Source organism: Littorina saxatilis, linkage group LG7, assembly GCF_037325665.1.
Source record: "Littorina saxatilis isolate snail1 linkage group LG7, US_GU_Lsax_2.0, whole genome shotgun sequence".
Classification (NCBI taxonomy): Eukaryota; Metazoa; Mollusca; class Gastropoda; order Littorinimorpha; family Littorinidae; genus Littorina; species Littorina saxatilis.
This window is the reverse complement of record NC_090251.1, coordinates 18,782,365-18,809,466: the sequence shown is the minus strand read 5'-3', so window position 1 is coordinate 18,809,466 and position 27,102 is coordinate 18,782,365. Positions and strand designations below refer to the sequence as shown.

The following is a 27,102-nucleotide window of genomic DNA, read 5'->3' as shown; positions in this document are numbered from 1 at the left end:
GACCACACCACCCCCTCCCCCATACACTCACACAGAGACACACAAACAACAGGATTGAGTCTATGCTAATCACTTCTTGTGGCTACTAAACAATAACAATAAACTCCTAATACTTCTTTAAACGTTCTGTAAAAAATGATTTGTATGAAAAGTGTTGAAAATAGAGATAAAATAAATCCTCAAGGTAGTGAACACACTCACCATGCACTGACATACGAAAGCAGCCACACAAACACAGCACAGAGGAGCGTGTGCAGATGCTTTGCAAGAATAAGCTTGAAAACCAGTTTGAATAAATAGCAGCAGATAGAGCTGCATGTCATAATCATGTAATTTATTTTTTTCTTGTCTGGCTTTATTGACTGCATGCCGATCATGTGGCATGGCAGTGACTTTTCACTCTTCAGTCGGAAATACACTGTACATAACACTGCTCCCACTCTCCCTCACTAATGCCTTCACCAAGCCGTGACAACTGATGCTTGGAAATTGTGTGGAAGAGTACACCTCTCTATTTCTCTCCAATGCTCTTCCTGCTGACATGCAGTGACACCGGATACCCACAGAGTTTAGCCAGCTACCCCTCCACCCCCCACCCCCTCCCTCTCTCTCACTCCCTCCAGCCATGTACTGTTGGGGACTGTGGACAGAGAGGCCAGCTGCACTGTTCACTCAGAGCAAAACCAGTTGACTGTGTCGTAACTTTTGACAAAGCAAGACAACTGAAGGGTTCATAGATTAGGCAACCGACTCACTGGTCAAGGCTGAGGGGAAACAAGAGTATCTTGTCAATGAAAGAGGTTACACACAGACACACGATGCTGAGAACTGTGGCCGGTTTTTCACTCTCTTTCGCTCAGGACCTTTATCGACTGTGGTTTCTGTTGTTTACGTCCAACAGACAAGAATAAAGAGCTCAGTGCAGTTTCATGTTGGCATCTTCGCATGTACTCCACTCCTGACCAAAACTACACCCCCCCCCCCCCCCCCTCCTGATGGGTACACGGGCACTCAAGTTATCAGTGACTGTCATCACGCCATTGCGGCTGTGATCTTTGTACCAAGAGCCGGACTGCTCTGTTATCGATTTTGTTGTGGTGAAAATTTGACGATGGTCTGTCCGTACATTGGAGGTATGACCTGCTGTTGGGACCGAAAATGAGTGTCCATGTTTTGCAGGTGTCCGTTTAAGGGGGGGGGGGGGGGCAAATATAGAAGGAAAACACTCCGTGCCCAGCAAATGTGTCCGTACATGTCAGGTGTCCGCTCACGCCGGGGGCCGTACATTGCAGGGACTGCTGTACAAATGTTATATTTGGATTAAAAACAAGCTCTGAAAATTAAAAATATAAAAATTATGATCAAAATTAAATTTTCGAAATCAATTGAAAAACACTTTCATCTTATTCCTTGTCGGTTCCTGATTCCAAAAACATATAGATATGATATGTTTGGATTAAAAACACGCTCAGAAAGTTAAAACGAAGAGAGGTACAGTAAAGCGTGCTATGAAGCACAGCACAACGGCTACCGCGCGAAACAGGCTCGTCACTTTCACTGCCTTTTGAACTAGCGGCGGACTACGTTCAGTTTCATTCTGTGAGTTCCACAGCTTGACTAAATGTAGTAATTTCGCCTTACGTGACATTTATTTACTAGAGTTATCGCCCTTCCCGCATTGTTATGTTATATTTTAAGGGGAGAGTGGGAATTTATGTTGAATCAGGGATGTTGCCGCAAATTCATACCTATAGGACAAATGTCCTGAGCTCTTCGGCATCAATAGGATATTTGACTGCTTTCAGACATTTTAATAGGACATTATAATTTTGTGCAAAACACAAAATCATGATCACACACACATATCAATATATGCACCAACATTTATCACTTTTGTTTCAAACAGGACACACACAAAAAAGAAACAAAAAAACTAAAAAGCAACCAAAAACTTCAGCACTCTTACTTTGATTGGCACACAAACTGCATGATTTCCTGATAGAGCTTTTTCTTGACATATTCGACAAAACAGTTTACCTATATAGATGGTCTCTTTGCTGTCAAATTCTAACCAACTGGTACTAAACAGGGTCAACATGAATAGTTAACCTTATTAAAAGACCGTCTGTGCGAATGTCCTGTTGTCCCGACACGTACATCTTCAAGTCACGAAACTTTACTTTCCGTGATTGTGGAGGTTTCAGCGGCGACACTATCATTGGCGCTGTCATTTTCTGGAATTATGCTATTGCTAGCCGTGTTTTTCCATGTTCTTCTTGGCCCTAATGTAACACACGATGCCGTTGAAACGCCAAACGTGTTCAGCTTTTTTGTTTGTTTGGCAGGCTTTAGCTTTTTTCAGTGGCATAATTCAGTGCCGTGCGCTTCAACTCTAACCGAAAGCAAATTAAAGCATACGCGAGTCTTGGTCAGTTGAAGTTGTCTCCCGTACTCCTAACTTTAGTGTGTTGTCAAAAGACGGGTGTACGCAAACAGCTCATACCGCAAACGGTTCGGAAAACGCAAGATCTGCACTGCACAACTTCAGTGCACCTGTACGCGAGAGCGCTCGGTCACTTTTTGAAGATTTTTATTATGAAAGGAAAATTATCAAATAACGCGCTGTCCGAAGAAATGAAGTTCTTATCGGACAATGACCGCGCTCAGTTGAAAACGATAAGACATCTGACCGCTATGCGGCTGAGTGAATCGGACATTTGAGCCTTTTAATCGGTCGATGTCCGACGCGTAACGACATCCCTGTTGAATTGATTACAAGAAAACTAAGTCATTGGTATTATGGTAATCTGCAATATTAATTTAGCTACTTGTGGTAATTAACACTGCGCAAAAAAAAAACAACTGTTTAAAACACCCACCCACCTAATTCAAGATTCCCTTCATTTTAACGTTAAGACTGTTTTCAAAGATTTTCTGTTAATTGCCTCTGTGACTTCACCCCCATTTTAAGACGAGCCCTCTCTAAAGACCAGATTCTTGGAAGTCCCAAAGGAGAAGGGTTTCACTGTATTAAATTTGTACAGATGGGTTTGTGTTCGTCTATTTCCTGTAAATGATGTTCCTGTTCTCTGTGTGCTTGCAGTGTGACATCGCTGGCTGCAATCGCAAGTTCACCACCATCTACAACCTGAAGACTCACCAGCGTCTGCACACACGTCCGTGTACAGAGAAGTGTCCAGAAGAGGGTTGCGAGGCTCGCTTCCCTACCAAGCGCCATCTGGAGGCACACCTGAGATCACACTTCGGGGATGAGAAAAGATACCAGTTAGTTTTGCTTTTGATGATTCTGTGAAAAAACTGGTCCTAAGTGCTTGTTTTTATTTTTGTACAGTGAGGGCCCCCCCCCCCCCCCCCCCCCCCCCCCTCTTTGTAACAAATATATGGTCAAGAGTACAGTGTCATGTTACATGCAAACACCTTTAATCTATTTTGAAGAACTGAACAGTTTGAAAAGCAAAATGTTTGACTGTTTCCAGCCAGTCACCTTTGAAAGTATGATTGAACCAGTCAATGAAATCCTGAGTTCATCTGAGCAATGCCATTTGAAAATTTCAGCATGACTGCAGGTAACATAACATGCATTTGTCGTTAAGTTACTTACAATTTACATGCACGTTTTTTTTACTGCATGTTACATAATGCACAATTATTATTCAAACGTTACCCATGAAGCAAACAATGTGTATTAAAAAGGTCCTATTCAATAGATTTTGCTATGCCAAACTTGTGTGATGAAAAATGCATGAGTGTAACTTAACACCACTCTTCATGGAGTAAAGTTACATACAAACACATATATCACTAAAACATCCCTTGTGCAGGCGAAACCACACACTGAAGTTAAAGATCGCCATTCAAAACACATCATCTTGAAAAATCAGACAGGTACTTGCAGATTCAGTTTCCATCAACAAGGTGATAGTTTGCATGTAACTTAACATGGGCATGTTGTCACTGTGATTGCGTTAGGTTGCGTACGAACAGAACATTCAAACTTAGGTTTTAGATCGTACCAGGGCCATCCACATTCATCGAGAATGTGAATGTTCAGATTATTGCATATTTGTTTTCCTTTCAAATTTCCCCGATCTAAAGTTAATGCAGCACTTGCTTGTGAGTTGTTCTTCAGTACTGGTGACAGAAAGGGGGAAAAGTGGTCAAAATTCAAATCTCTAGTTTTGTTTTTGAAATATAGCTTTTCATAAAGCAGAAATATTGTAGTATCTGATGTACATAAGAAAAAATCACTGGTTCACATGGTTCTTACATAATCTAACTTTAAAAGCTGGTTCTTGTGTGTCTGTGTGTACGTTTGTATGATGACGATAGGACCCGAAACGGCTGCACGGACTGAGACAGGAATTGCAGAGAATGTTCTTTGCCACTCGAGTCGTGTCATAGGGTACTTTTGGAATAGCAAATTTGAAAGGATTCTTCAAAAAACGGCGGAAAACATTATATTCCCTGTGAGCTATCGAGGATCCTCCCCGTCTGGGCTGTCGAAACATGGTCTTGTTAAAAGACGTTTTCAAATGGTTAACGGGGAGATACACTCGAAGCACATTTAGCGAAGTTATGTTGCCAAATCATCAAAGATCAACATTTCACTACACGGATCGACGCACACAGTCGAAATAGATGTGACTTTCACACGACCGAAGACTACTTACTAGCAGACGACAAGATCTAAATATTTAGATCAGTGAGAGCAATCCGTTGAAGAACAGTTACTCTGCTTATTGGTCTTCGGTTAAGCTTATTTCCCCTGCCATAAGTTTCCTTGCAGATCTGCAGTCGCGTAGTGAAATTAACTAGTGTCATCGGAAGATTCTTCTCGGTCAATGATCAAAGCACAGTAAGTACTATGCTGACAAAAGTCACTTTAGGAAAACACGACCATTGACTTCATTTATGAGCCCAAAGGTAACAATATCGACAAGTATGTACACATTTGACGTTAAATGAAACATTCATGGACAGTTTCCAACTCACCAGATCTGCCAAAGAGCCTTCATTCGTGAAAACGATGATTTTAATCCGACAGGTATCGGAAACAATCTCTTGGTAACCTGCGTTTCTCCTTCCGAAGCGACGTGACGGCGCCACATTTGTTTGTTTATGGCTGTTTATCGCGAAACAACACAGTTGAAATTTGTGTGTAAAATATCATAAATGTGTGGCGTGTAATCTCCGAATCGGTTTGTTATCTACGTTTCGATGGTAATTCAGTTAGCGTGGAGTTACTTTGAATCGAAGGCGAAGGTAACCTGCGTTGCATGTGGGATGGCGTGAGCAAATTTGATTGCAATATTTTATACAGGAAGTAAATTTCAATGATTCTGGCTCAGTCTGGTAGATCTGTTATGCAGTGTTTTGGTAGTGTATCTGCTTTTCTACTATGAAGCTCATTTGGAGTGATATGCTGATCGAAGTGGGGTACCCTATGTGGGACATCAGCCGAATGCAGATTACGCCTCAGAACACTCTCGCATTTCACAAAGACAACAATAATTTGCAACATTTCAAGAACTGCATCAGTTTTATTAGATACTATTTCAACAAAAACAGCACAAACACGACTATTAACAACAACACAGAACGGGAGGTAAGTCTTCAAAGACGCACCAAGTGTGCGTTCCCGTTTTTGGACGCCATTTTTGCTAGCATTTTCACAGTAAATCTTAATATTTCCATATCTATTGAATGATTTTGGTATTTTCTTTGATTGTGCCGATTCTCCTATCTCTCTGGCATGTACTGGGTGCTTTGTGACCAGTTTCTCCCCTAGACTGTATTGAAAAATGCGTCCGTGTGAGCTGACCCCCACTTGTCACCAGTAGCAAAGAACAACTCATGTACGTAACGTTAACGACATGTACTTTCGTGTTAAGTTACGATCACGCGTCAAGATGGTAAAAAAAATGGTAAGTCGTAACAATTGTTTTTCTATCCTTCGAGATCTCACAACACTACGTCCAAAATTGGTCTTCTCGCTGTAAAACATGCAAAAAATATTCTTCTAAAGCAAACATATTCACGCATGTAACATTAAAAACAGTAACACCAAAAGTAAGCATGGTCATTCACAAACATATCATAACAGATCAACAAACATTTTCCACAATTCCAAATGCGACTAAGATAACCCCTGCTAACACTGTTTTCACGTTCATGCCGTTGTTCGTAAAAATGATAACGTATTTTGGTCACTTTACTTGCATTTCATGTCTTTCACTGACAAAACTGCATGAATGTAACCATAAACAGCAACACTTACCTCCTGCATTTTCGCCACAATGATCCATCGATGCTTCGACCAAAACAGCATGTCACCAGCTTTTTTGTAAACAATATTCAAAATGGCCGCCGCTTACGCAAAATCTTGTTCACGTCCTAGTGAGGGATTGTTTTTTGTTGTATGAACGTAACAAAACATTAACACGGTTTTCAATTATTTTTCCTTTGGACTGCTTTGTAGAGTGGAATCAAAAAACCGCTTAAAGTCCTATGCTGAAATGAAGGTACCGACAGAAGCTTTAAAATCATGCTGTTTCCAACCTACGCAAGACTTCCTACTCGTTGTTAAAAATGAAGACGAACTCGGTACGAAAAACTAACGCGACGGTTACATGCAAGCAGCCGCCCTTTGAACGCAATTATACACATCGCCGGTCAGTCGTTCGTCCTGACAGTAAACTAGCATTGAACTGTTTTGTCTTTCATAACATGATATGATGGATCCAGTTTCAATTTGTCTCTAGTAAAGCGAACACCCAGCTTCAAAGTGTACGTGTGTGAATTGTGTCACGTTTCGGTTTTTGGCGACAACCAACATTTTTTAAATAAACCACAGATATTATAACTCAACAGACACAGATTTGAACACAAGAAGACATGCATTTTGAAATCAACTTATTTTGAAAAGATTAGAACAGGTTTGATTGAGGTTTATGTAGAATGGTTGCCTTTACAAGGCTAGTTTTGTGACCGACTCGTGATACAGGCACTGGACGCTCTGTTGTACTCTTGACCATATGTGAAAACAGGTCTAATAGGAAGGGGAGTCACAGAATGGAAGTAACCTAACAGACTTTATGAACAAAACATGTGTGGGAAACAAGCGTGTCAACACTTTCTACCCACCTATGTTGACCGAGTGGTTTTTAGCCGAGACAAGCTGTTCTGCAGCAGGTCACTCAGAATTGTAGTAACTGCGTAGTAACAGTGTATCAACAGGCTGCAATGCAGGCGTTAGATGGACGTTACAGAAAGCGACTGAAGCTAACAGTCTGAGCGGATATATCCGTACCTCGTCAGATAGAGCCATATGAGTGGGTACGGGTATATCTGTACCTGGGAGACATTGAGTTAAAAGGGAGAGGTCTTCAATGTGGTATTCTTGAGAGGGGAATAAACTGTGTTTCCTTCTTGTGTGGCAAATGGTAATTGTATAGAAGAGGGTAAATGTTCAAAGGGGCGATACAGTGTATTTGTTCCTTACTTAAGTACGCATTGATGGAATGCCAACTACACTCTTTACATTGCGTAGTTTGGGTTTGTAGCATATTATTCAGCATGATGAATAAGTTGGTTGAAACAAGTCACTGCCTTGCGGCAGAAGAGTCTTTGTTATGTTTATTGACATGTTAAATACTTGCATGTAGCCTTATCATGAGGAAATACTTCACTCTCTTTCAATCATAACTAATTTGCTTTGCACTCTCATCATTCCAGATGTCCATACCCTGGGTGTACTGCAGTGTTTTTCTCAGCAATGAGCATGGGTTCCCACGCCCGTATCCACAAGGAGCGAGACGAAGATCTGCGCTGCAACTATGAAGGCTGCGGCAAGGTGTTTGATCGTCTCTGCCGCCTAAAGCAGCATGTCCGTCAACACACTGGCGAAAAGCCGTACAAGTGTGAATATGAGGTGGGGCTTTGTGACAGTCGGTAGATTCATGGGCTGTGGTGCTTGGCGAGAAGAAGTCTGATCGGTTGAAATCACAACAAATCTCAATTTAAACCAATCTGACCCCGCGGTTGTGTACCATCCAAATACCACCCATTTGGGTGGCACACAGTTTTGCTTTATGCACCGCAGCCCCGGCCATTGCTTAAAGATGGTCAGAACTTTTTCATGTGTTTCCCCTTTTTTATGACAAAAGCTCAGTTCAGTGAGGTTATGTGGGTAGGTAAGTTTTCATAATTATTATATATTTGTTTCTCTCTGAAAAAGGCTTTAACAAGACTGGTGTTTTGCAACATTAACTTTTAGTGATAGATTTCTTGTGTGATTTAGACCGAAGAAAGCCTAGTGCCTCAGATTTGTCAGCATCTCACTCCTGCTTGCTTTTTTTATATTATACTTTGATCTTGTTTCCAACCTATTGGTGGGTGTGGGGTCACACAAGAGATATGTCGTGTTGCAGTCTGTAGGCTTTGCTCTTACAAATCTAGTTCCATTGTCATTAAAAAAAACGTGTTCTGATTCAGATATTGACCTCAGTTGTCTGGCAGTAGTGATGATATTGCACAGGGGTCTGAAAACAACCTTTATGTTGGTTGTCCCTGGTCTTCAAGTTTGCGTGTGGCGAATGAGGGGATCAGGGGACGTTTGCCCTCTGAACTGCTAATTAAATTACATATTCTTACTCCAATTCTCATAAATGCATTGACTTCAATCTCACATGCTAGATGTCGAAAAGCTACTCAAATTACCTGCCCTTGCAAGGGTGGTAACCAAGCTAAAAACAGACGCCATAGCCGTTGCTATGCCCTGGTTACCCATAACCCACCGCGCACCACGTGAGCGCCGGCATCCGGAATAATCATTCTCGATTTTCGACGACACACGTCAGACGTGCGGAATTCGTCTGCTCACTTGGCTTTCCCTTGCCCTTGTCTTTGTGACGTTATGGGCTTGGGGGGGCCTTTACCTGTTCGCCTTTCTTTTGGCGAGACCTGCCCTTTTTATTGAATTGGATTGTTGATTGTTAGCTGCTTGTTTACAGCCGCTTCAGAAATTTACTTTTCTGGTGGACTTCGATTTTGGCCATTTACAAGAACACAGGAGGGGGGGGGGGGGGGGGGGGGGGGGGGGGCGCGTTCAGTCCTCCCTCTGTTCCTTTACAGGTGTTCAGGAGTCCAGAGCCTGGGGTTCTTCTCTCGCTGGTGGTGTTCCTCTCGCCAATGCGAAGTTTTGCCAACAGCTCTTTGGAGGTCTGATGACGTGTTCATACATTTTTTTTTTTTACCTCCTGGACATCTCCTGCTCTTAACTTGATGGAGCCATTGCCTTGCCCTCGTTAGTTTCTGCAGGACAGGTTCTCTCAGGGACATAAGTAAGTTCCCTCCGCCTTTAGGAGCAATCTGCATTTATGAGAATTGGAGTAAGAATATGAAATTTAATGAAAAATTTCAATAGTAAATTTTCATTTGATTAATATACTTACCCAATTCTCATAGTTAATACCCTCCCATTCATCCCTGCTACTTAATTTCCTGAGGGTTTTTGAGAAGTCTCGAATGATTATTCCGGATGCCGGCGCTCACATGGTGCGCGGTGGATTATGAGTAACCATGTGGGACAGGGCATAGCAACAGCTATGGCGTCTGTTTTTAGCTTGGTTACCACCCTTGCAAGGGCAGGTCATTTGAGTAGTTTTTCGACATCTAGCATGTGAGATTGAAGTCAATGCATTTATGAGAATTGGGTAAGTATATTAATCAAATGAAAATTTACTATTGAAATTTTCCATTTAAGAAAAACAGAAGAGGGTATGGGGAAATCTGACAGCGTTACTTTTCTGTTTTCCTCAGTATGAATGTTTTTCAGGTCTTTGGTCATTGACGCATACTTATTCGAGGCCGGTCGACCGTCCAATAGTTTTGGCAAGAAAGATCTCCTCCGATTAAATATTTTTTTCAATACCAAGAACAGTTTGACTAAAATATATTCGGACCTTGGAACCCATACGATTTCGCTGTATTTTGTACGCTTGATTGTCTAAAAAAAATACGATCAGTACGGTCGGTGGGGAAAAAAACCGATCACACAAATTCCTTGACTAGTTTTCAACACATGCGCATCTAGTTTGGATGTTTGAATGCAGTGTGAAGTACACTAATTTTCCTGAAAACACACCAAGTTTCTTACAAAACAGAGGTACACAGGTCTGAATATTTTCAGTCCAGGTGTATTTGTCTTTGTCTGAGAACAACTACGGCAAAGGGTCAATATTTTGATGTAATCCTTGTCCTGCCAGGGGTGCACCTGGGCCTTCACCACAGCCAGCAAGCTGAAGCGTCACAGCGCCAAGCACCTCAACCTGCGCAAGTACAAGTGCACCCAGTGCGGCAAGGGCTTCATGCGGCCAGAGCACCTAAAGGGACATCTCGTCACGCACACAGGCGTCAAGCCCTTCACCTGTCCCGTTGAAGGTGTGTGTTTCGTAAGGGTAGTGTCAGCAAAATTCAATATTGGCAGCTCCTGCCTGGTCATTTTGGAAGACTATTGTTACATGTATAGTAACAGCTATTGTGTTTTCAGCGTAGCAATAGGGTCCGATATTTAGACGAGACAAGTATAATGCCGACGAGTCGAAGACGAGTCGCATTATACTTGTTCGAGTCTAAATATCGGACCCTATTGCTACGCTGAAAACACAATAGCGATTATATAGCTGTTATGACCTTGATTTGTTGTTCCAAACTTACAAAATGACAGTTTTTGCGTCGATGCGTTGATCTCAGGTTTTGATAGCAGACAAACTTCTTACGCGCATCATGTTCGCGCAGACATGCACACCGCTACACGCTTTCTGACTTTGGAAGAAAAACTGACTCCAAGTGCATTCGACTTCACAACACAGTTGTTGAAACAGCTTTTTAAGTTGTCAGTGTATGCTGTTGTCGATAGAAACATCGCCGTGGTACAGATGGATAAACCGGAATCATGCGTCGGCCATTTTTCTCAATATGCTTTTGGATATTGAGTAAAATGGCCGACTTCCGCCGCATTATGCTTTGATGATCGGAAGAGACCATCCAATCACAGCCCCCGAATTCCCCCACGTGTTCATCAGAATAGCTATATTATAAAATGTTGAACAATGTTGACTATTTTCCACAAACCTGCTCATCTATACTTTTACAGTGGAACTCCCGTTTTAAGGCCTCCACAAATCTGAGAAAATCAGGTCTTAAAAAGGAGGCATTCTTCAGGCCGGGGAATGATACACCTTTCGTCGTAAATACGACAAAGTCCTTTTCTAATTGTGTAAGAAAAGAGCCTCTGTGTGCCCTTAAAAATGCTTAAAACGCAAAATGTTCCGGTCAGTACGTCCAAACCACTTTTACTCATTCCCAGGCCTGATTCTTAAAATGGAGGTCAATTTACAAGGGTTATGAACAATGACAAAACAAGGGGGAAGTCTTATATTGGGGGTCAATTTACAAGGGTTATGAACAATGACAAAACAAGGGGGAAGTCTTATATTGGGGGTCAATTTACAAGGGTTATGAACAATGACAAAACAAGGGGGAAGTCTTATATTGGGGGTCAATTTACAAGGGTTATGAACAATGACAAAACAAGGGGGAAGTCTTATATTGGGGGTCAATTTACAAGGGTTATGAACAATGACAAAACAAGGGGGGAAGTCTTATATTGGGGGTCAATTTACAAGGGTTATGAACAATGACAAAACAAGGGGGGAGTCTTATATTGGGGGTCAATTTACAAGGGTTATGAACAATGACAAAACAAGGGGGAAGTCTTATATTGGGGGTCAATTTACAAGGGTTATGAACAATGACAAAACAAGGGGGGAGTCTTATATTGGGGGTCAATTTACAAGGGTTATGAACAATGACAAAACAAGGGGGGAGTCTTATATTGGGGGTCAATTTACAAGGGTTATGAACAATGACAAAACAAGGGGGGAGTCTTATATTGGGGGTCAATTTACAAGGGTTATGAACAATGACAAAACAAGGGGGAAGTCTTATATTGGGGGTCAATTTATATTGGGGGTCAATTTACAAGGGTTATGAACAATGACAAAACAAGGGGGGAGTCTTATATTGGGGGTCAATTTACAAGGGTTATGAACAATGACAAAACAAGGGGGGAGTCTTATATTGGGGGTCAATTTACAAGGGTTATGAACAATGACAAAACAAGGGGGGAGTCTTATATTGGGGGTCAATTTACAAGGGTTATGAACAATGACAAAACAAGGGGGGAGTCTTATATTGGGGGTCAATTTACAAGGGTTATGAACAATGACAAAACAAGGGGGGAGTCTTATATTGGGGGTCAATTTACAAGGGTTATGAACAATGACAAAACAAGGGGGGGAGTCTTATATTGGGGGTCTTTAAAGGGGGTTCTAATGTAGCAGCACAAAATAACCACATTTTAACAAGTTTGAATGTCTTTGTCCTGTAGACACTTCTGTTGTTTGTCCGTCCGTCCGTCCGTGTCCTTTCACAACTGTTTACCTGCCATTTCAGCAGTAATTCTCAGATTCTGGAAGAAGAATGCTTGTACACTTTCTTGAATTGTAATTAAATTACATCTAAAGTTTTACATTCCCAGAAACTTGGCAGTCATGATGATAATGCAGGGGTTCTGAAAACAACCAGTCAAGTGGGTTGTCTCCCTTCCCTCAGTTTGCGTGTGGCGAACACAGGGGGTCTGTGGAGGATTTGCTGACTCTGAACTGCCACAATCTTGAGCTTAAAATATTTTTTTCAAGAAAGATTTATCTGCACATGCACTTGTGTAAACGGTATAGGGAGTTTGTACAGTGGTACCTGTGATGTGAGGCTCCTCCAATGAGATAGTACCTCTCATGCAAGCACACCTTTTGTTGCCCATTATTGAGATGAAAATGTAGCTATTGTGTGCTGACACCTGCAAGGCAGGGACACTTTTGGCTGGTCCCAGGGGCTGTCCTTACATCCCAGATACCACTGTACTCCTTTCCTGAGGTGGGCTTTGTCATCATTTATACTGCTTTAACGTTCATGGACTTCAACTTGTCAACACAAGTGGGCTTCCCGCTCATTTCGCCATTTAAGCAGTTCTCAAATTCTGAGAGAAGCATGCTCAGTGTTTTCGTTTTTTTTATACTCTGGCATGAAGTATATTATCTTTTGTGTGTGTACTAGACCAGTCATCATTTGTGATGTTTGCAGGATGTGAATCCAACTTTGGCATGAAGTATATTATCTTTTGTGTGTGTACTAGACCAGTCATCATTTGTGATGTTTGCAGGATGTGAAGCCAACTTCACGGCCAAGAGCAGCCTGTACGTTCACTTGTCGAAGCACAACAAGGGGGGAGGAAAGATGGTGTTCCGCTGCCCCATCGACCACTGCACCAGCAAGTACAGCACCAAGGCTCTGCTCAGAACCCACATGTTGAAGCACCTCATTAACTCCCCTGATGCCGATCAAGCTGGCCGGGAGATGGCGCAGATGCTCATGGGGTGCATGTCCGACAGTGAGGAACAGGAGAAAGCTGTGGGGGATGTCAATGGTGGGTATATTGATGATGGTGTGTGTGTGTTTGGTTGCTTCAAAATGTTATATTTGTTATATTAATCCTTTCGCTGTCTGTAGCACATCGGCTGAACAACAAAATCTTTACACACCTTAATAAACTGCACAGACAAAGAACAACAATAACAAATAATGTGTGTGTGTGGTGTATTCATTTATATATTAAAGGCACATTGTAAATTGTCAATTAAAATAAATAGAAAAAATGCTTTGTATACAAATAATAAAACTATGAAAGTCGTATTTACTTTTAATTTGTTTTCCTTTGATAAGAAAACCAACACTCAAAAGGTGTTTGAGACGCGACCAATTTTATCTCCTCAGACTTGTGTTTTAGGTTCCTGCATACCTTAGCTCTGCAACACATGTGAATGGTAATGTTCATTTTACTGTATGGCTGCTTCTCTTGACTGCTGCAGGCACAGGGGAGGAAGATGAGGAAGGGTGTCAGTTAGAGGAGGGAGGGGTGGAGATCAGCCCTGACCAGCTGACCGGTGCCGCTGTCACCCAGCTCCTGTCCTCACCGGTCACCATTGACGCCCAGTCACCGGGCACTTCTCAGCCCACCATCAGCCTTGGTCAGTTCCCACTCAACATACTGATCAGTTTTAGATGCATGTGGATTCATGTGGTTACTAACGACCGGCCTTTACACCTCCATTCCATTCTTCTCATATGACAGTGTGCTGACAGAGCTTTTTCTGTGAGTGAAAAGAAGACTAGCGTGTACAGTGAAACACCTGTTCCAAATCCCTCTGATTTCAGGCTGATTTTAAGAACTCATTTTCACAGATATTCTCTTGATAATGTGTTTGAATTTTCTTCAACTTTAAGACTCCTTCACTTTTCTTACTTCTTTTTTTCTATGTATATTTCGGAAGAAGTTATTAATTGATTCATTTTTGCCTCTTTCTCCAGAATCTCCAGTGAGTCGAGCTGTCTACCTGAAAAACCGCAGCGGCTGTGCTCGCACAGATTTTCAGAGCAACCATCTGATAGCCAACCAGGCCAGGCAACGCTGGCATCAACAGCGTGACGACGCTTCTCAGGCAAACAGTTCCTTGGAAACGGACGCTTCCCCTGTGCAGTCAGGTCAGTTAGTTATGTGTGGCGTGAACCTCATATTTTCATAGCTGTTGAAGAAATCGATTAACGAGTATACAATACTCAGACCTGGGAACCCATACGATTTCGCCGTATTTTGTACGCATGATTGTCGAGAATACGCTTAGTACGGTCAGTGGGAAAAAAATACGACGAGAAAAATTCCTAGACTACTTTTTTTCACAAGCCCATCCTGAAGCCGATCCAGTATTTTGGCACATGATTACGTCACTATATTAGCCGCTGTCGAAAAAAAATAATCGGATCGTGTCAATCAATCAAAACAACCAGGCAAACGAAAGTACGGTATTTCGCGAAATCGGCTCCGAGAATAAACAAGTCAAACAAAGAAGAAAAGTGAAAAAGTTTGAAGAAAAATATCACACACACACACACACACACACACAATTTGTAACCAAGACACACATGTAGTCCCGCCCGGAATAAGCTTTTTTGGGATGATTTACGACTTTTGCGCACATTTCGAGCAGACGAAAACACAACATGGCGGCTCTCGCTCCTCCAACTATCGCGAGACACACAAAAACGAAATCTCGCACGCGAGATCCTGATACATCCGGTGTTTCTCTGTACGCTTGTCACGACGACTTGTTGACAAACGAAGATTCGCGAATGAAAGAGAAAAGCGCTGAGTCATGAGAAGAGAGCTAATAAAGTACCGGTAATCGCTAATCGAGCGAAATGAAAATCCGCGGCGACTTCCATTAGGTGAATGCTATTCAAGTTTAGGTAACGTTTTAGCCGCATCTTTTTATAAGCCGCAATGCGATTTTTTTTCTTTTTTAAAGTCGCGGCTTGTAGTCCGTCAAATACGGTACAGTTTTTGTCAGTAAAAATTGAAAAAAGCATTTGTTTTAAGGGGAGACAGGGTAGGCAAGCACTTTTTTTTTTTTTTTTGGAAACAGCTTGCTGCTTGTTTGATTTTTGCAAGCAGAATAACCTAATTAAGGGAAACCATTTTAAATTTTGAGTGAAAAGCAATTTTTGGGGGTTTTATTCACCAAAATGTGAAAAAAACGTTATAAAATGTGCTTTTTTTTAAATGTTGCAGTTTGTGAACCAGTGCATGTTTTGATCCAATTTTTCTTCTTTGCAGCAATATGTGTGTGTTTAATAATTCTGTGCATCGAAAAGCATTTCTAAGCAATATATTATTTTAATTTAGCATTTTCAGTTACCGGTTCAGTTCTGATAAGAAAAATACATGAGATCCTAACTGTCAGACTCATAAAAACCCAACCAATGCACTGAACTCTTATTCCATGCACAGAACTGATGCTGTACAACTCATAAACAACATATACAAAAACTGAACAAATCCATCAAGCCTTTCAAAAGTTGCAACATTTTAATTGTAGCGTTTTGTCTGAAAATTACATTCAGAGAAAACAGCATTTTAAAGATTTGAACCAGTACATACAAAAACAAGTAGCACAGTGCACCCTGAATTCATATGTTTTTATCAGAATGACCACTTTACTATGATGGGGAAATGATTTGACGATCAAATTATCCGGACTTTTTTAAAAAAATCATTTGAAAACTCATCTATGTTAGTGCAGATATGAATCAAAACGAAACTGTCGGACTCATAAAAACACAAGGAATCCACTGTATTCTTATTCCATGCACAGAAATGGTGCTTCACAAATCATCAACAACATATACAAAATTGGAACAAATCCATCTAGCCATTCAAAAGTTACAACATTTTAATTACCACATTTTGTCTCAAATTACATGTAGAGAAAACAGCATGTAAAAGAGTCTCACTAGTACCCCGGTAAACTAGTACCACAGTAGAGCTTGAATTAATGGGGTGGTTTTTTTTTAACCAGAATAACACTTTAACTATGATGGGGAAATGATTTGATAATCAAATTATCAGATTTTTTTAATTTAAAAAAAAATCATATGAAAACATTAAAAAAGTCAATTATCTGTGTTTGTGCTGATATGAAAATATTGATCAGAACCAAACTGTCAGACTCATAAAAACCCAACGGATGCACTGATTTCTTATTCCATTGCATAGAAATGATGCTTCACAAATCATCAACAGCATTACATAATTATATATACACAAATGGAACAAAGCTATCAAGCCCTTCAAAAGTTGCAACATTTTAATTACAGTATTTCTGTGCTCAATCCTAACACTGCAGCAAATTTCTGTAAAGCTGAATGTCCCTTTCCATGTACCAACATGGTCATACGCGGATTATTTTAAATGCAACTTTACCACCCGAAGCGTTGCAAACACCGGGAGAAGAGTAAACAACTGCAGACTTGAATGGACACTCATATGCACTCCAGATGCAGGGCCTGTGCAAATCCTTGGGCTGATGCATCACCTTCTTTCATAATCAGACTGCTATCAGACAAGCATTCAGTAAAGAATATAGACCTTTCAGCAATAGATTGAGCTGATCAATGTTGACAAAAGCCCAACACATGTCAGCGGAGTGACGTTGCACAGTACCAGTATCCATATCTGCTTGTGATGGGTCAGAAGATGGCAAAGTATCTGTATCTTCTTATGGTTGGACAGAAGATGGCAAAGCTGATGTTTCTGCTGTGGAAGAGGGTAGTTCCGGTTTAGCAAACTTTTCCATCAGGTCAATCTTTCTCCTCGCTGCCACCACAGGAGGACTGGTTCTCCCCTTGCTCCAACCTAATAAATACACAAACACTGATTTAATATTTGATACAACTGTCCATGGTTTTTGTTTGTAATAAGCTGCAAATTTTAAGACTCAATATAAACGTCAACAAGTGCTTGTACTTTATTTTGCAAATGACCATGTTACATATGGGGTGTACCTCAACTTTTTGGCTAGGCCGGTAAATCAGAAATCCCAATCAGCCCCCAACCACTGAACCAGGCGGGTTTTCTTACAACCACCTCAGCGGCTCGTACCCACATATGTCGGTTGACGAACACACACACACACACACACACAAAAGACATTCATTAATTTAACAGTGACTCATACTCATTACATGTGGATTTGCACTACTTATTAATACCCAAACACACACACAACTTAATGACAAAAAAGTGTATGTTTTAATATATATAATGATAAATAATTGAAAATAAAAGCAGCCACGAAAAAGCAAAAGAAATCAAAGTATTCTCACTCTGTCACACACTAAACCTCACAGAAGGTTATCCCATATATATATACATACCAGCCCCTATCACAAAATGTACATGTCAAGTTTACAATGGGATTTGAGTAACCACACAATCACATACAATGATACACTCAGGAACTAATACTGAAACTAGCTGAATTATTTTCTTTCTTTCTTCCTTTCTTTTTATATTTTTCTTTTAAAATTAATTCATTTCATCACACTTGCTATGTATTTGCTTGTTTCTTGTCTGTTGTGTGTGTGTGTGTGTGTTCTGTGTGTGTGTATACATTTTCAGATTTCCTAAACCTAGCACTGTTTGCAGGTGATCTTTATGCTTTTGATTCATGAGTTGCATCCCCAGTCCTTTAGTTTAACTCTTTTTTATTTCTTTGGTGAAGTAAATTGGATCTATTTTTTTTATTCCTTAGTTAATGGAAAAGATTTGACAACAATATTGCTGTCAATGATAGGTTGGTCAGCCATGCTGGTGTAAACCAATCCTTTAGAATTAGAGAACGCTCTCTAGTAGGGTACTTATTTTCCTACGGTCAATGACCAGAAACAGAAACTGTGTCAGTCGTACCGTCGCTCAGATGCTGCTTCTCAGTTTGACCACAGACAAAGAATAATGATGACATGTTACACCATAGTAAGCTCTCAAGGACTGGCCAGCGAAGAACAATAAAATAGGGGTTGTGAAGACGATATCACAGAGATGATCGAGGGAGGGAGGGGGGGGGGGGGGGGGGGGGGGGTTGCGGCGGCGGCATGGTCAGTAAATTGGATCAAGAAACCCGCAAAATACTTCAGACACAAACTGTTTATCATTTACCTGCAAACCCTAACACATTCTTACAACAACAACAACATAACAATGTGCAATAAATCACGTTGTCAAACAAACAAGATCGAAAAGAGAAAGAAGCAAAACCCACCTCGTCGAGTCAAGAATCTTAGAATGTCGTCTGCTTCAATTCGATCATGTTGGTTCATTTCGGAGTGTTGTTACTTCGTTCTACTGTTCGCTGCTGCTGGTTCATCTTTCTCTGATATTTCATGCCACTATGCCGAACATTTCCAATGTTAGGGTTGTTCTCCGCAGCTCAAAACTTTGAAAAATGCTGCTGAATCGGTGAAAAAGTCATGGATTTGTTGACACCGGGGGACTGATAAGTTGTCTACTGCGCTTGCGCCAAATGCCTTTGACCTACATATATTTGCATATATTAATTCCGGGGTTTCGGTTGGAGCGGATTCTCTCTCTTTGTGCCTATGTCAACGGAAATTCCCCAACGGTGATGACGTCATCTTGAAGAACGGAAATTTCCACACAGTTTGAACAGCGAAGGGTCATGTCATGTGCGCACATTTACCAGCACGGAGTATCCAAAGTAGACCATTTTTTCGATTTTTTGGATAAAACACAGACAAAAACAACAAAACATCGGTTTGAAAATGGTTTTATTTACATGAATACATGTCTAAAATGACAAAAGCAGATTATTGAATGCATTCCAGGATGTTCAAAGGTGTGAAAAATGCAACAACCCCAAAAAGGTATATGAGACCAAAAATAACTCATTTTGCCTGCCCGGTCTCGCCTTAAATGTATAGGTAAACTTAATTAACGGTGTGACGGACGCGCATGAGGCATGTTTTAATCATGGATGTGCTAACGCTGTGTGGAGTACACTCATTTTTTTGAAAATACACCAAGTTTGTTTGAGAATACTCAAAGTGCAAAACAGGGGTTCCCAGGTCTGAATGCATCATTAGCACATAAAATCTAAACGAGTTCAGCTTCTGATTGTTCAGTTCTTCTACAACTCACAGGCATAGACAGCAGTCCATGTGCAAATAGCAACACATAGTAAAACCTCGTGTTTTCCTGGAAGCTGTTTATTTTTCTTAGTTTTTGTGTGTGTGGATAACTATGTTCTATAATCTGATCGTGAATTACTGAACACAAATTAGAAGTTCCAGAAACAATCCTATCCCTGTGAGCGGAGGAAAGTTTGTGTGAAACGTGAAGCCTGACTGACTGACTGACAGTGTGTGTTGCTTTCAGTGGCCAGCACAGATGCCATGCTGGGTCTGGTGAAGTCTTACTGACAGTGTGTGTTGCTTTCAGTGGCCAGCACAGATGCCATGCTGGGTCTGGTGAAGTCTTACTGACAGTGTGTGTTGCTTTCAGTGGCCAGCACAGATGCCATGCTGGGTCTGGTGAAGTCTAACTGACAGTGTGTGTTGCTTTCAGTGGCCAGCACAGATGCCATGCTGGGTCTGGTGAAGTCTTACTGACAGTGTGTGTTGCTTTCAGTGGCCAGCACAGATGCCATGCTGGGTCTGGTGAAGTCTTACTGACAGTGTGTGTTGCTTTCAGTGGCCAGCACAGATGCCATGCTGGGTCTGGTGAAGTCTTACTGACAGTGTGTGTTGCTTTCAGTGGCCAGCACAGATGCCATGCTGGGTCTGGTGACGTCTTACTGACAGTGTGTGTTGCTTTCAGTGGCCAGCACAGATGCCATGCTGGGTCTGGTGAAGTCTCACTGACAGTGTGTGTTGATTTCAGTGGCCAGCACAGATGCCATGCTGGGTCTGGTGAAGTCTTACTGACAGTGTGTGTTGATTTCAGTGGCCAGCACAGATGCCATGCTGGGTGTGTGTGTTGATGTCAGTGGCCAGCACAGATGCCATGCTGGGTCTGGTGAAGTCTCACTGACAGTGTGTGTTGATTTCAGTGGCCAGCACAGATGCCATGCTGGGTGTGTGTGTTGATTTCAGGGGCCAGCACAGATGCCATGCTGGGTCTGGTGAAGTCTTACTGACAGTGTGTGTGTTGATTTCAGTGGCCAGCACAGATGCCATGCTGCGTCTGGTGAAGTCTTACTGACAGTGTGTGTTGACAGATGCCATGCTGGGTCTGGTGAAGTCTTACTGGCAGTGTGTGTGTTCATTTCAGTGGCCAGCACAGATGCCAAGCTGGGTCTGGTGAAGTCTTACTGACAGTGTGTGTGTTGATTTCAGTGGCCAGCACAGATGCCATGCTGCGTCTGGTGAAGTCTTACTGACAGTGTGTGTTGACAGATGCCATGCTGGGTCTGGTGAAGTCTCACTGACAGTGTGTGTTGATTTCAGTGGCCAGCACAGATGCCATGCTGGGTCTAGTGAAGTCTTACTGACAGTGTGTGTTGCTTTCAGTGGCCAGCACAGATGCCATGCTGGGTCTGGTGAAGTCTCACTGACAGTGTGTGTGTTGATTTCAGTGGCCAGCACAGATGCCATGCTGGGTCTGGTGAAGTCTCACTGACAGTGTGTGTGTTGATTTCAGTGGCCAGCACAGATGCCATGCTGGGTCTGGTGAAGTCTCACTGACAGTGTGTGTGTTGATTTCAGTGGCCAGCACAGATGCCATGCTGGGTCTGGTGAAGCAAGAGACAGAGACATACGCAACATCAGAGTCCACGCTGTCGGGTCTGACATTCCGTGACCCTGAGACTGGCCTTACCTACGTGCAGACACAGCTCTTGCAGGTAGGTGTATGTGTGTGTAACTCTTGAGTCAAAATACAAAAAAGGTTAGTCATTGGAACGTTACATTTTTGACAAAAGAAGACGTTTACAAGTACATCGACCCAATTGTCTTGAGTGGACAGTCAAATAAATATGAGACAAATGAAAGGACTCTTTGACAAGGAGATGCTCTGAGTTGAAAAACATCGCATCCACAGTGTCCTAAGCTAGTTTTTCTTTCATTTGTCTCATAACTATTTGTCTGTCTACTATAAAAACTTTTGGGTCTATGTACTTTTGACTGTCTTGTTTTGACAAACATTCCATTTACTTGTCTTTCTTGTACTTTGATTCTAGATTTTGGAACTTCTTGCAGTCTATTCGTTTTTGGATTAGTGTGTCTCTGTTTGAAGGCTGGTTGCCATAACTCTATTTAGCCTTGAAGTGTGTTAGGGGATTTTAACGTCAGATGCAAAGTCTTTGTTTTCAATTACATTTGAAGGTAAATTTGCTGTTGCATTAGGTTTGAATCTTATTGATAATCAGGTCTTAAAAAGGAGGGAGTTTTAAAATGGGGATACGTATAGAGAGGATACAAACAGGAAATCTGCCAAAACAGGGTCTTAAAAGGAGGGAGTTTTGTCTTAAAGGAGAGTTTCCACTGCACCGGTCACAGTATCCACTGCACTGGTCACAGTATCCACTGCACCGGTCACAGTATCCACTGCACCGGTCACAGTAGCCACACCAATTTTTAAGACAGCCTGGTAACTGGGAGTGGTCACACATCCTCCAATTTACAAATCCTGGTCCAAAAAAACAGGCTTTCGTTTGCATACCTCTCTCCGTCTCGCTGATTTGTTCTGTTTTGTTGTAATGACATTTTGTTAGCGCACAAAGCAGAGGTTTATAACTAATTTTCTGTGCTGATTATCTTTTGCTTACCATAAGACAACACTCTTAAGGTGGGGCTTTAAAGGCAAGCTTCTTTTTGTGAAAACAGTTTGGTTTACTGTCTCAGATCTAGTAGTATTTACATGGGATAACACCACCCCTTCGCTTGGACCCATTCCAAAAACACCCTGCCTGCTGTGGTGAATCAAAATTGTACTTCACACTGTGCACACAGAGTACCCAGGCTGTTCAGTGTTGGTATGTGACCAAGTGAGTACCCAGGCTGTTCATTGTTGGTATGTGACCAAGTGAGTACCCAGGCTGTTCAGTGTTGGTATGTGACCAAGTGAGTACCCAGGCTGTTCAGTGTTGGTATGTGACCAAGTGAGTACCCAGGCTGTTCATTGTTGGTATGTGACCAAGTGGAGGAATTTTATTCCATGTAACAGCTGGCCAGATGTGAGCCGAATGTTTACAGGGAAAGGAGTTTTCATTTGAAATTGTAAATGTATGCACTAAAACTCTTATGTCTGCTTGCTTTTCAGGATGACCCTCCTCACACAGTGTACTACAGCAGTGATCCCATGGGGCTGAGCGGCGACACCAGCGACGTCAATCAAACCATGCTGGACATGGTTCCATCCCATTTCTCAAACACTACCATCAACCTCAACGACCTGGTGTAGTGCCTGCTGTTATTCTTCTTCGTTGGAATGCATGGACAGATTGACTCTTTTTTCTTGCGTGTTGCTACAGACATTGCTTATGATGGTATTCAGTGTTGGATGTAAATAACTATCAAACAGTTAAAGTTGCAAGCTTTTTGTATTTAACTTAGTGAATTAATTGACAATGACATTTGGGGACAAGAAGAGCAAACGCTCGATCGAGTCACTTTCGCAGTTCTGAATATTATATGAGGCATCAGATGGACAGGAAGAAATTGCTATTCACAACACAATGAGTCACGTTCACATAAAATTTGAGCCCGGTCACTTTTATAGTTTCCGAGAAAAGCCCAACGTTAAGTTGTGTGTTGCCGAACAGAAAAGGCTAGTTATCTCCCTTGTTTTTCTGATAACGTTCGTAAAAGGCTACAGATGTAAATACTTTGATGTAAAGAATAATCCTACAAAGTTTCAATCACATCCGATGAACTTTGTCAAAGATATAAAATGTCTAATTTTTCCTTTGACGCTGACCTGTGACCTTGAAAAAGGTCAAAGGTCAACGAAACCATCGTTAAAGTGTAGAGGTCATTGGAGGTCACGACTAAACAAAATATGAGCCCGATCGCTTTGATAGTTTCCGAGAAAAGTCCAACGTTAAGGTGGTGTCTACGGCCGGACGGCCGGCCGGATGGCCGGCCGGACAGACTAACACTGACCGATTACATAGAGTCACTTTTTCTCAAGTGACTCAAAAATTGCAAGGTAGTGACAAACTGCAGAATGCATGCATGCCAAATTCAGTGGGGGGATTTTTTGGTCCAATTTCAGAAAAATGTGAAGCTTTCTTGTTGCTGCAAAGTTTAGAAGGGCAGGATAAGGCGTTTTTTTGTGTCTTGGAGACGAGAAGAAAAACATGCAATAATTCAGAAACAAGTCGGAGAACTACCGGATCCAATATTTCGGTTTCTGATGTCCTGTCATTCTTGTGTAATGAAGGATCTGTGATATTAAACATTGTTTACAACTGTCAAAGATCTCTGTTTTGAGCATTTTGTCTGAATAGATAGGGTGATTGCATGAGTGAGGTGTAATTCTGCGCATTCTTTTCATACTCAATTTATTTCATTGCACGTACAGTATAGTCGGTCCGGATGACCAGGAGAGGACACTTTAAATTATTTTTAAAAAATTCAACTTTTGCATGTCTAAGAATAAAAGTTGTTAAGGACGATTAGTACTATCTTGTATTAAAAGGGTTAAGCACTACTATCAAAAGTGATGTAACCAAAAAAGTGTAAATATCAACCCCAGTGGAGCCTGTGACGCATAACGCTGACCTAAGCCAGCCAGGTGTGCCGCGTGAGCACGTTTTTCACACCAATTCTGTAAAATTGCATTCCTTGGTCAGATTCTGTCCAATGAACTTCTCAGTAGCCAATAAGGGGTGCTTTCAAAGTGCAAACATTCAGGCGGTCGTTTGTACATTTGAGTCAAGTTTTGATTTTTTTTAAAACTTTAAATACCACCGACAGGCTAAGCTATCTTGTGGCTTATTGGCCATGTGTCTGTTGACATTGTGTAAGTGGGTTCATCCCCGTATCCCGCCAGGCTCTCCTTTTCCTTGCTATTATGTGCGTGCTTACTTTTTCTATTTTTCAATAATTCTAATCATTACAATTATTTAAGTTATTGAGACATCCCAGTGCACTGAGGGATTAATAGAGCAAATAGAGAAAATTCATTATTTTCGAGATTTGCTCTATAAATCCCTTAGTGCACTGGGATGTCTCAATAACGATATTGTCAGTACCGCCAGAGAAAAAAGAAGATTCAAAACGCACATTTTTCTATGTGCATTTGGATAGGCATAACTGTGTGGTCAGGTCGTGTAAGATCTACTTTTGTGTGTGCTGTCTCAAGTGTGTCATGCTTTCATCACACGCAAACTCTTGTTTTAGATTCTGTTGGTAAATTCCAGTGTAGCGTTAAGCTTAAAAAGTGATGATCTTTCATAGAGACCTCATTTGAACTCGGAGAAAGGACTGTGCTCTAAGTTATTTGCGATTCGAAACCTTCAATCACGCTTCGACGTATTGACTGTGCCCCTTGAATTGACTCCAAGGACTGGTCGACGGTTAGCACATTTTCAAAGTAAATGTGGTATGTTTCTCCTGTTGTATCTTCACTCATCGGGGAGTCTGGTACTAAATTAAAATATGAACGGTAAAGAAGGCTCTGAACCCTACACGTATTATATCCCCATCGCTTTTTCGTTCACATTTGCCCAACATGTTTATTTGCTGAGCGGGGTTTATGTCGTCTGCTAGGCTAGGGCAATTGAACCACTGCAGTCTCATTTCAAAAACAACAAGAAGAGCAAACGCTCGATCGAGTCATTTTCGCAGTTCTGAATATTATATGAGGCATCAGATGGACAGGAAGAAATTGCTATTCACAACACAATGAGTCACGTTCACATAAAATTTGAGCCCGGTCACTTTTATAGTTTCCGAGAAAAGCCCAACGTTAAGTTGTGTGTTGCCGAACAGAAAAGGCTAGTTATCTCCCTTGTTTTTCTGATAACGTTCGTAAAAGGCTACAGATGTAAATACTTTGATGTAAAGAATAATCCTACAAAGTTTCAATCACATCCGATGAACTTTGTCAAAGATATAAAATGTCTAATTTTTCCTTTGACGCTGACCTGTGACCTTGAAAAAGGTCAAAGGTCAACGAAACCATCGTTAAAGTGTAGAGGTCATTGGAGGTCACGACTAAACAAAATATGAGCCCGATCGCTTTGATAGTTTCCGAGAAAAGTCCAACGTTAAGGTGGTGTCTACGGACGGCCGGCCGGACAGACTAACACTGACCGATTACATAGTCACTTTTTCTCAAGTGACTCAAAAATTGCTCGTCACGTTGCACTGAGTCTGCATGCATAAGGCAGGCTGGTAATAAGTCTTATACATGGTAAGAACGTTCTGAACCCTACACGTTTTCAATTCCGATTGTTGTTGCCTTGAAATAATAATTCAGGAAACCATTCATTTACTGAACTGATGCAGTCGTATTTCAGTGTAGTCTGCTACGTATGACAGAGTCGATCGAGTCAGTCGACTTCCAAATGCTGGTCTAGCTGGTACGTTATCGGAATAACACTTGTGTTTTCTGTTAGCCGTTGAGAATTGTACACTAACTCATCATTTGGTAACGTGAATAATAAGCTACATGCCACCAACACGGCATATGAGAAGAATCTTCGCAAGTCGAAACTAAGAAGAGACACAGCAGCTTCTATTTTTAGATCAGTAGGCTTCACTGTGGCGCGCATGCAATCTGTCAGAAAAAAAAACCTGCTTTGAGCCGCAGAAAATGTATGGTCATTTGGTCAAGTGGAGAATATAAGCTACATGTCATTAATTAATTCTGAGGATGAGCGTACAGTCTCGCTTAGGCAAAGGGCGGAAGAATACGCTCTGTGGAAAAGTTAGCGCACTCCAAGAGTGTGCTAACAGTTTTAAGCGCATCGCCATTAGCCAATGAACTGGTTCACATCTGTCATGTGACACCAGTACTTACTGACAATTATTACTATTATCATTTTTTTAATCATTATTATTGTCAGTAAGTACTGGTGTCACATGACTGTGAAACAGTTGATTGGCTAATGGCAATGCGCTTAAAACTGTCACTGCACTCTTGGAGTGCGCTAACTTTTTCAAAAAGCGTATTCTTACGCCCTTTGCCACAGCGAGGCTGTTCCCCCTTCTTTCGATTTGAGAAGATTCTTTTCATTCCAGTGACATGTAGCTTATCTTCTCCACATTACCAAATGGTGCTTGACACTAAATTTCCCGCGAATAAAAACAGAAGTGTTTTTCTGACATATTTCTTGCGCCTGTGCCACAGTTAGGCTCTATGCCTCTTCTTTCGATTTGCAAAGATTCTTCTCATCCGCCGTGTTAGTGGCATGTAGCTTATCGTCTCCACATTACCAAACATTGATGCTTGACCCTAACATTTCCCACGGCTAAAAGCAGAAGTGTTTTTTCTGACAGATTTCGAGCTAGACCATGCCATTTTGGAAGTCGATTGACTGTCCTACGTACATAAAGCAGACGACAACGCCAGTTCAGCACTGAAATTAACGGTTTTCGCATATT

At 41.5% G+C, this 27,102-nt stretch overlaps 1 protein-coding gene and 1 long non-coding RNA gene across 3 annotated transcripts in view; one reads left to right on the top strand and one right to left on the bottom strand.

The window, feature by feature from the left end:
* LOC138970846 (uncharacterized) overlaps window positions 1–23,968 on the top strand; it is a 37,002-nt gene extending 13,034 nt beyond the window's left edge. The window contains exons 4-11 of one of the 2 annotated variants that reach the window (XM_070343398.1): window positions 3,104–3,285; window positions 7,756–7,951; window positions 10,287–10,461; window positions 13,304–13,567; window positions 14,010–14,168; window positions 14,509–14,682; window positions 21,256–21,392; window positions 22,811–23,968. In XM_070343398.1, coding sequence (XP_070199499.1) covers window positions 3,104–3,285; window positions 7,756–7,951; window positions 10,287–10,461; window positions 13,304–13,567; window positions 14,010–14,168; window positions 14,509–14,682; window positions 21,256–21,392; window positions 22,811–22,951 — 1,428 coding nt within the window. In that variant the 3' untranslated portion in view covers window positions 22,952–23,968. Of the gene's footprint in view, window positions 1–3,103; window positions 3,286–7,755; window positions 7,952–10,286; window positions 10,462–13,303; window positions 13,568–14,009; window positions 14,169–14,508; window positions 14,683–19,927; window positions 19,987–21,255; window positions 21,393–22,810 lie in introns of those variants that run through there. The other variant, XM_070343399.1, reaches the window with a different exon arrangement.
* On the bottom strand, window positions 17,122–23,424 carry LOC138970847 (uncharacterized). The gene is made up of 3 exons (XR_011457085.1): window positions 23,289–23,424; window positions 18,795–19,460; window positions 17,122–17,389 (listed from the first exon to the last, which is right to left on the bottom strand). It is a non-coding gene; the product is annotated as an uncharacterized lncRNA (long non-coding RNA).
* Window positions 23,969–27,102: the final 3,134 nt, after the last annotated feature.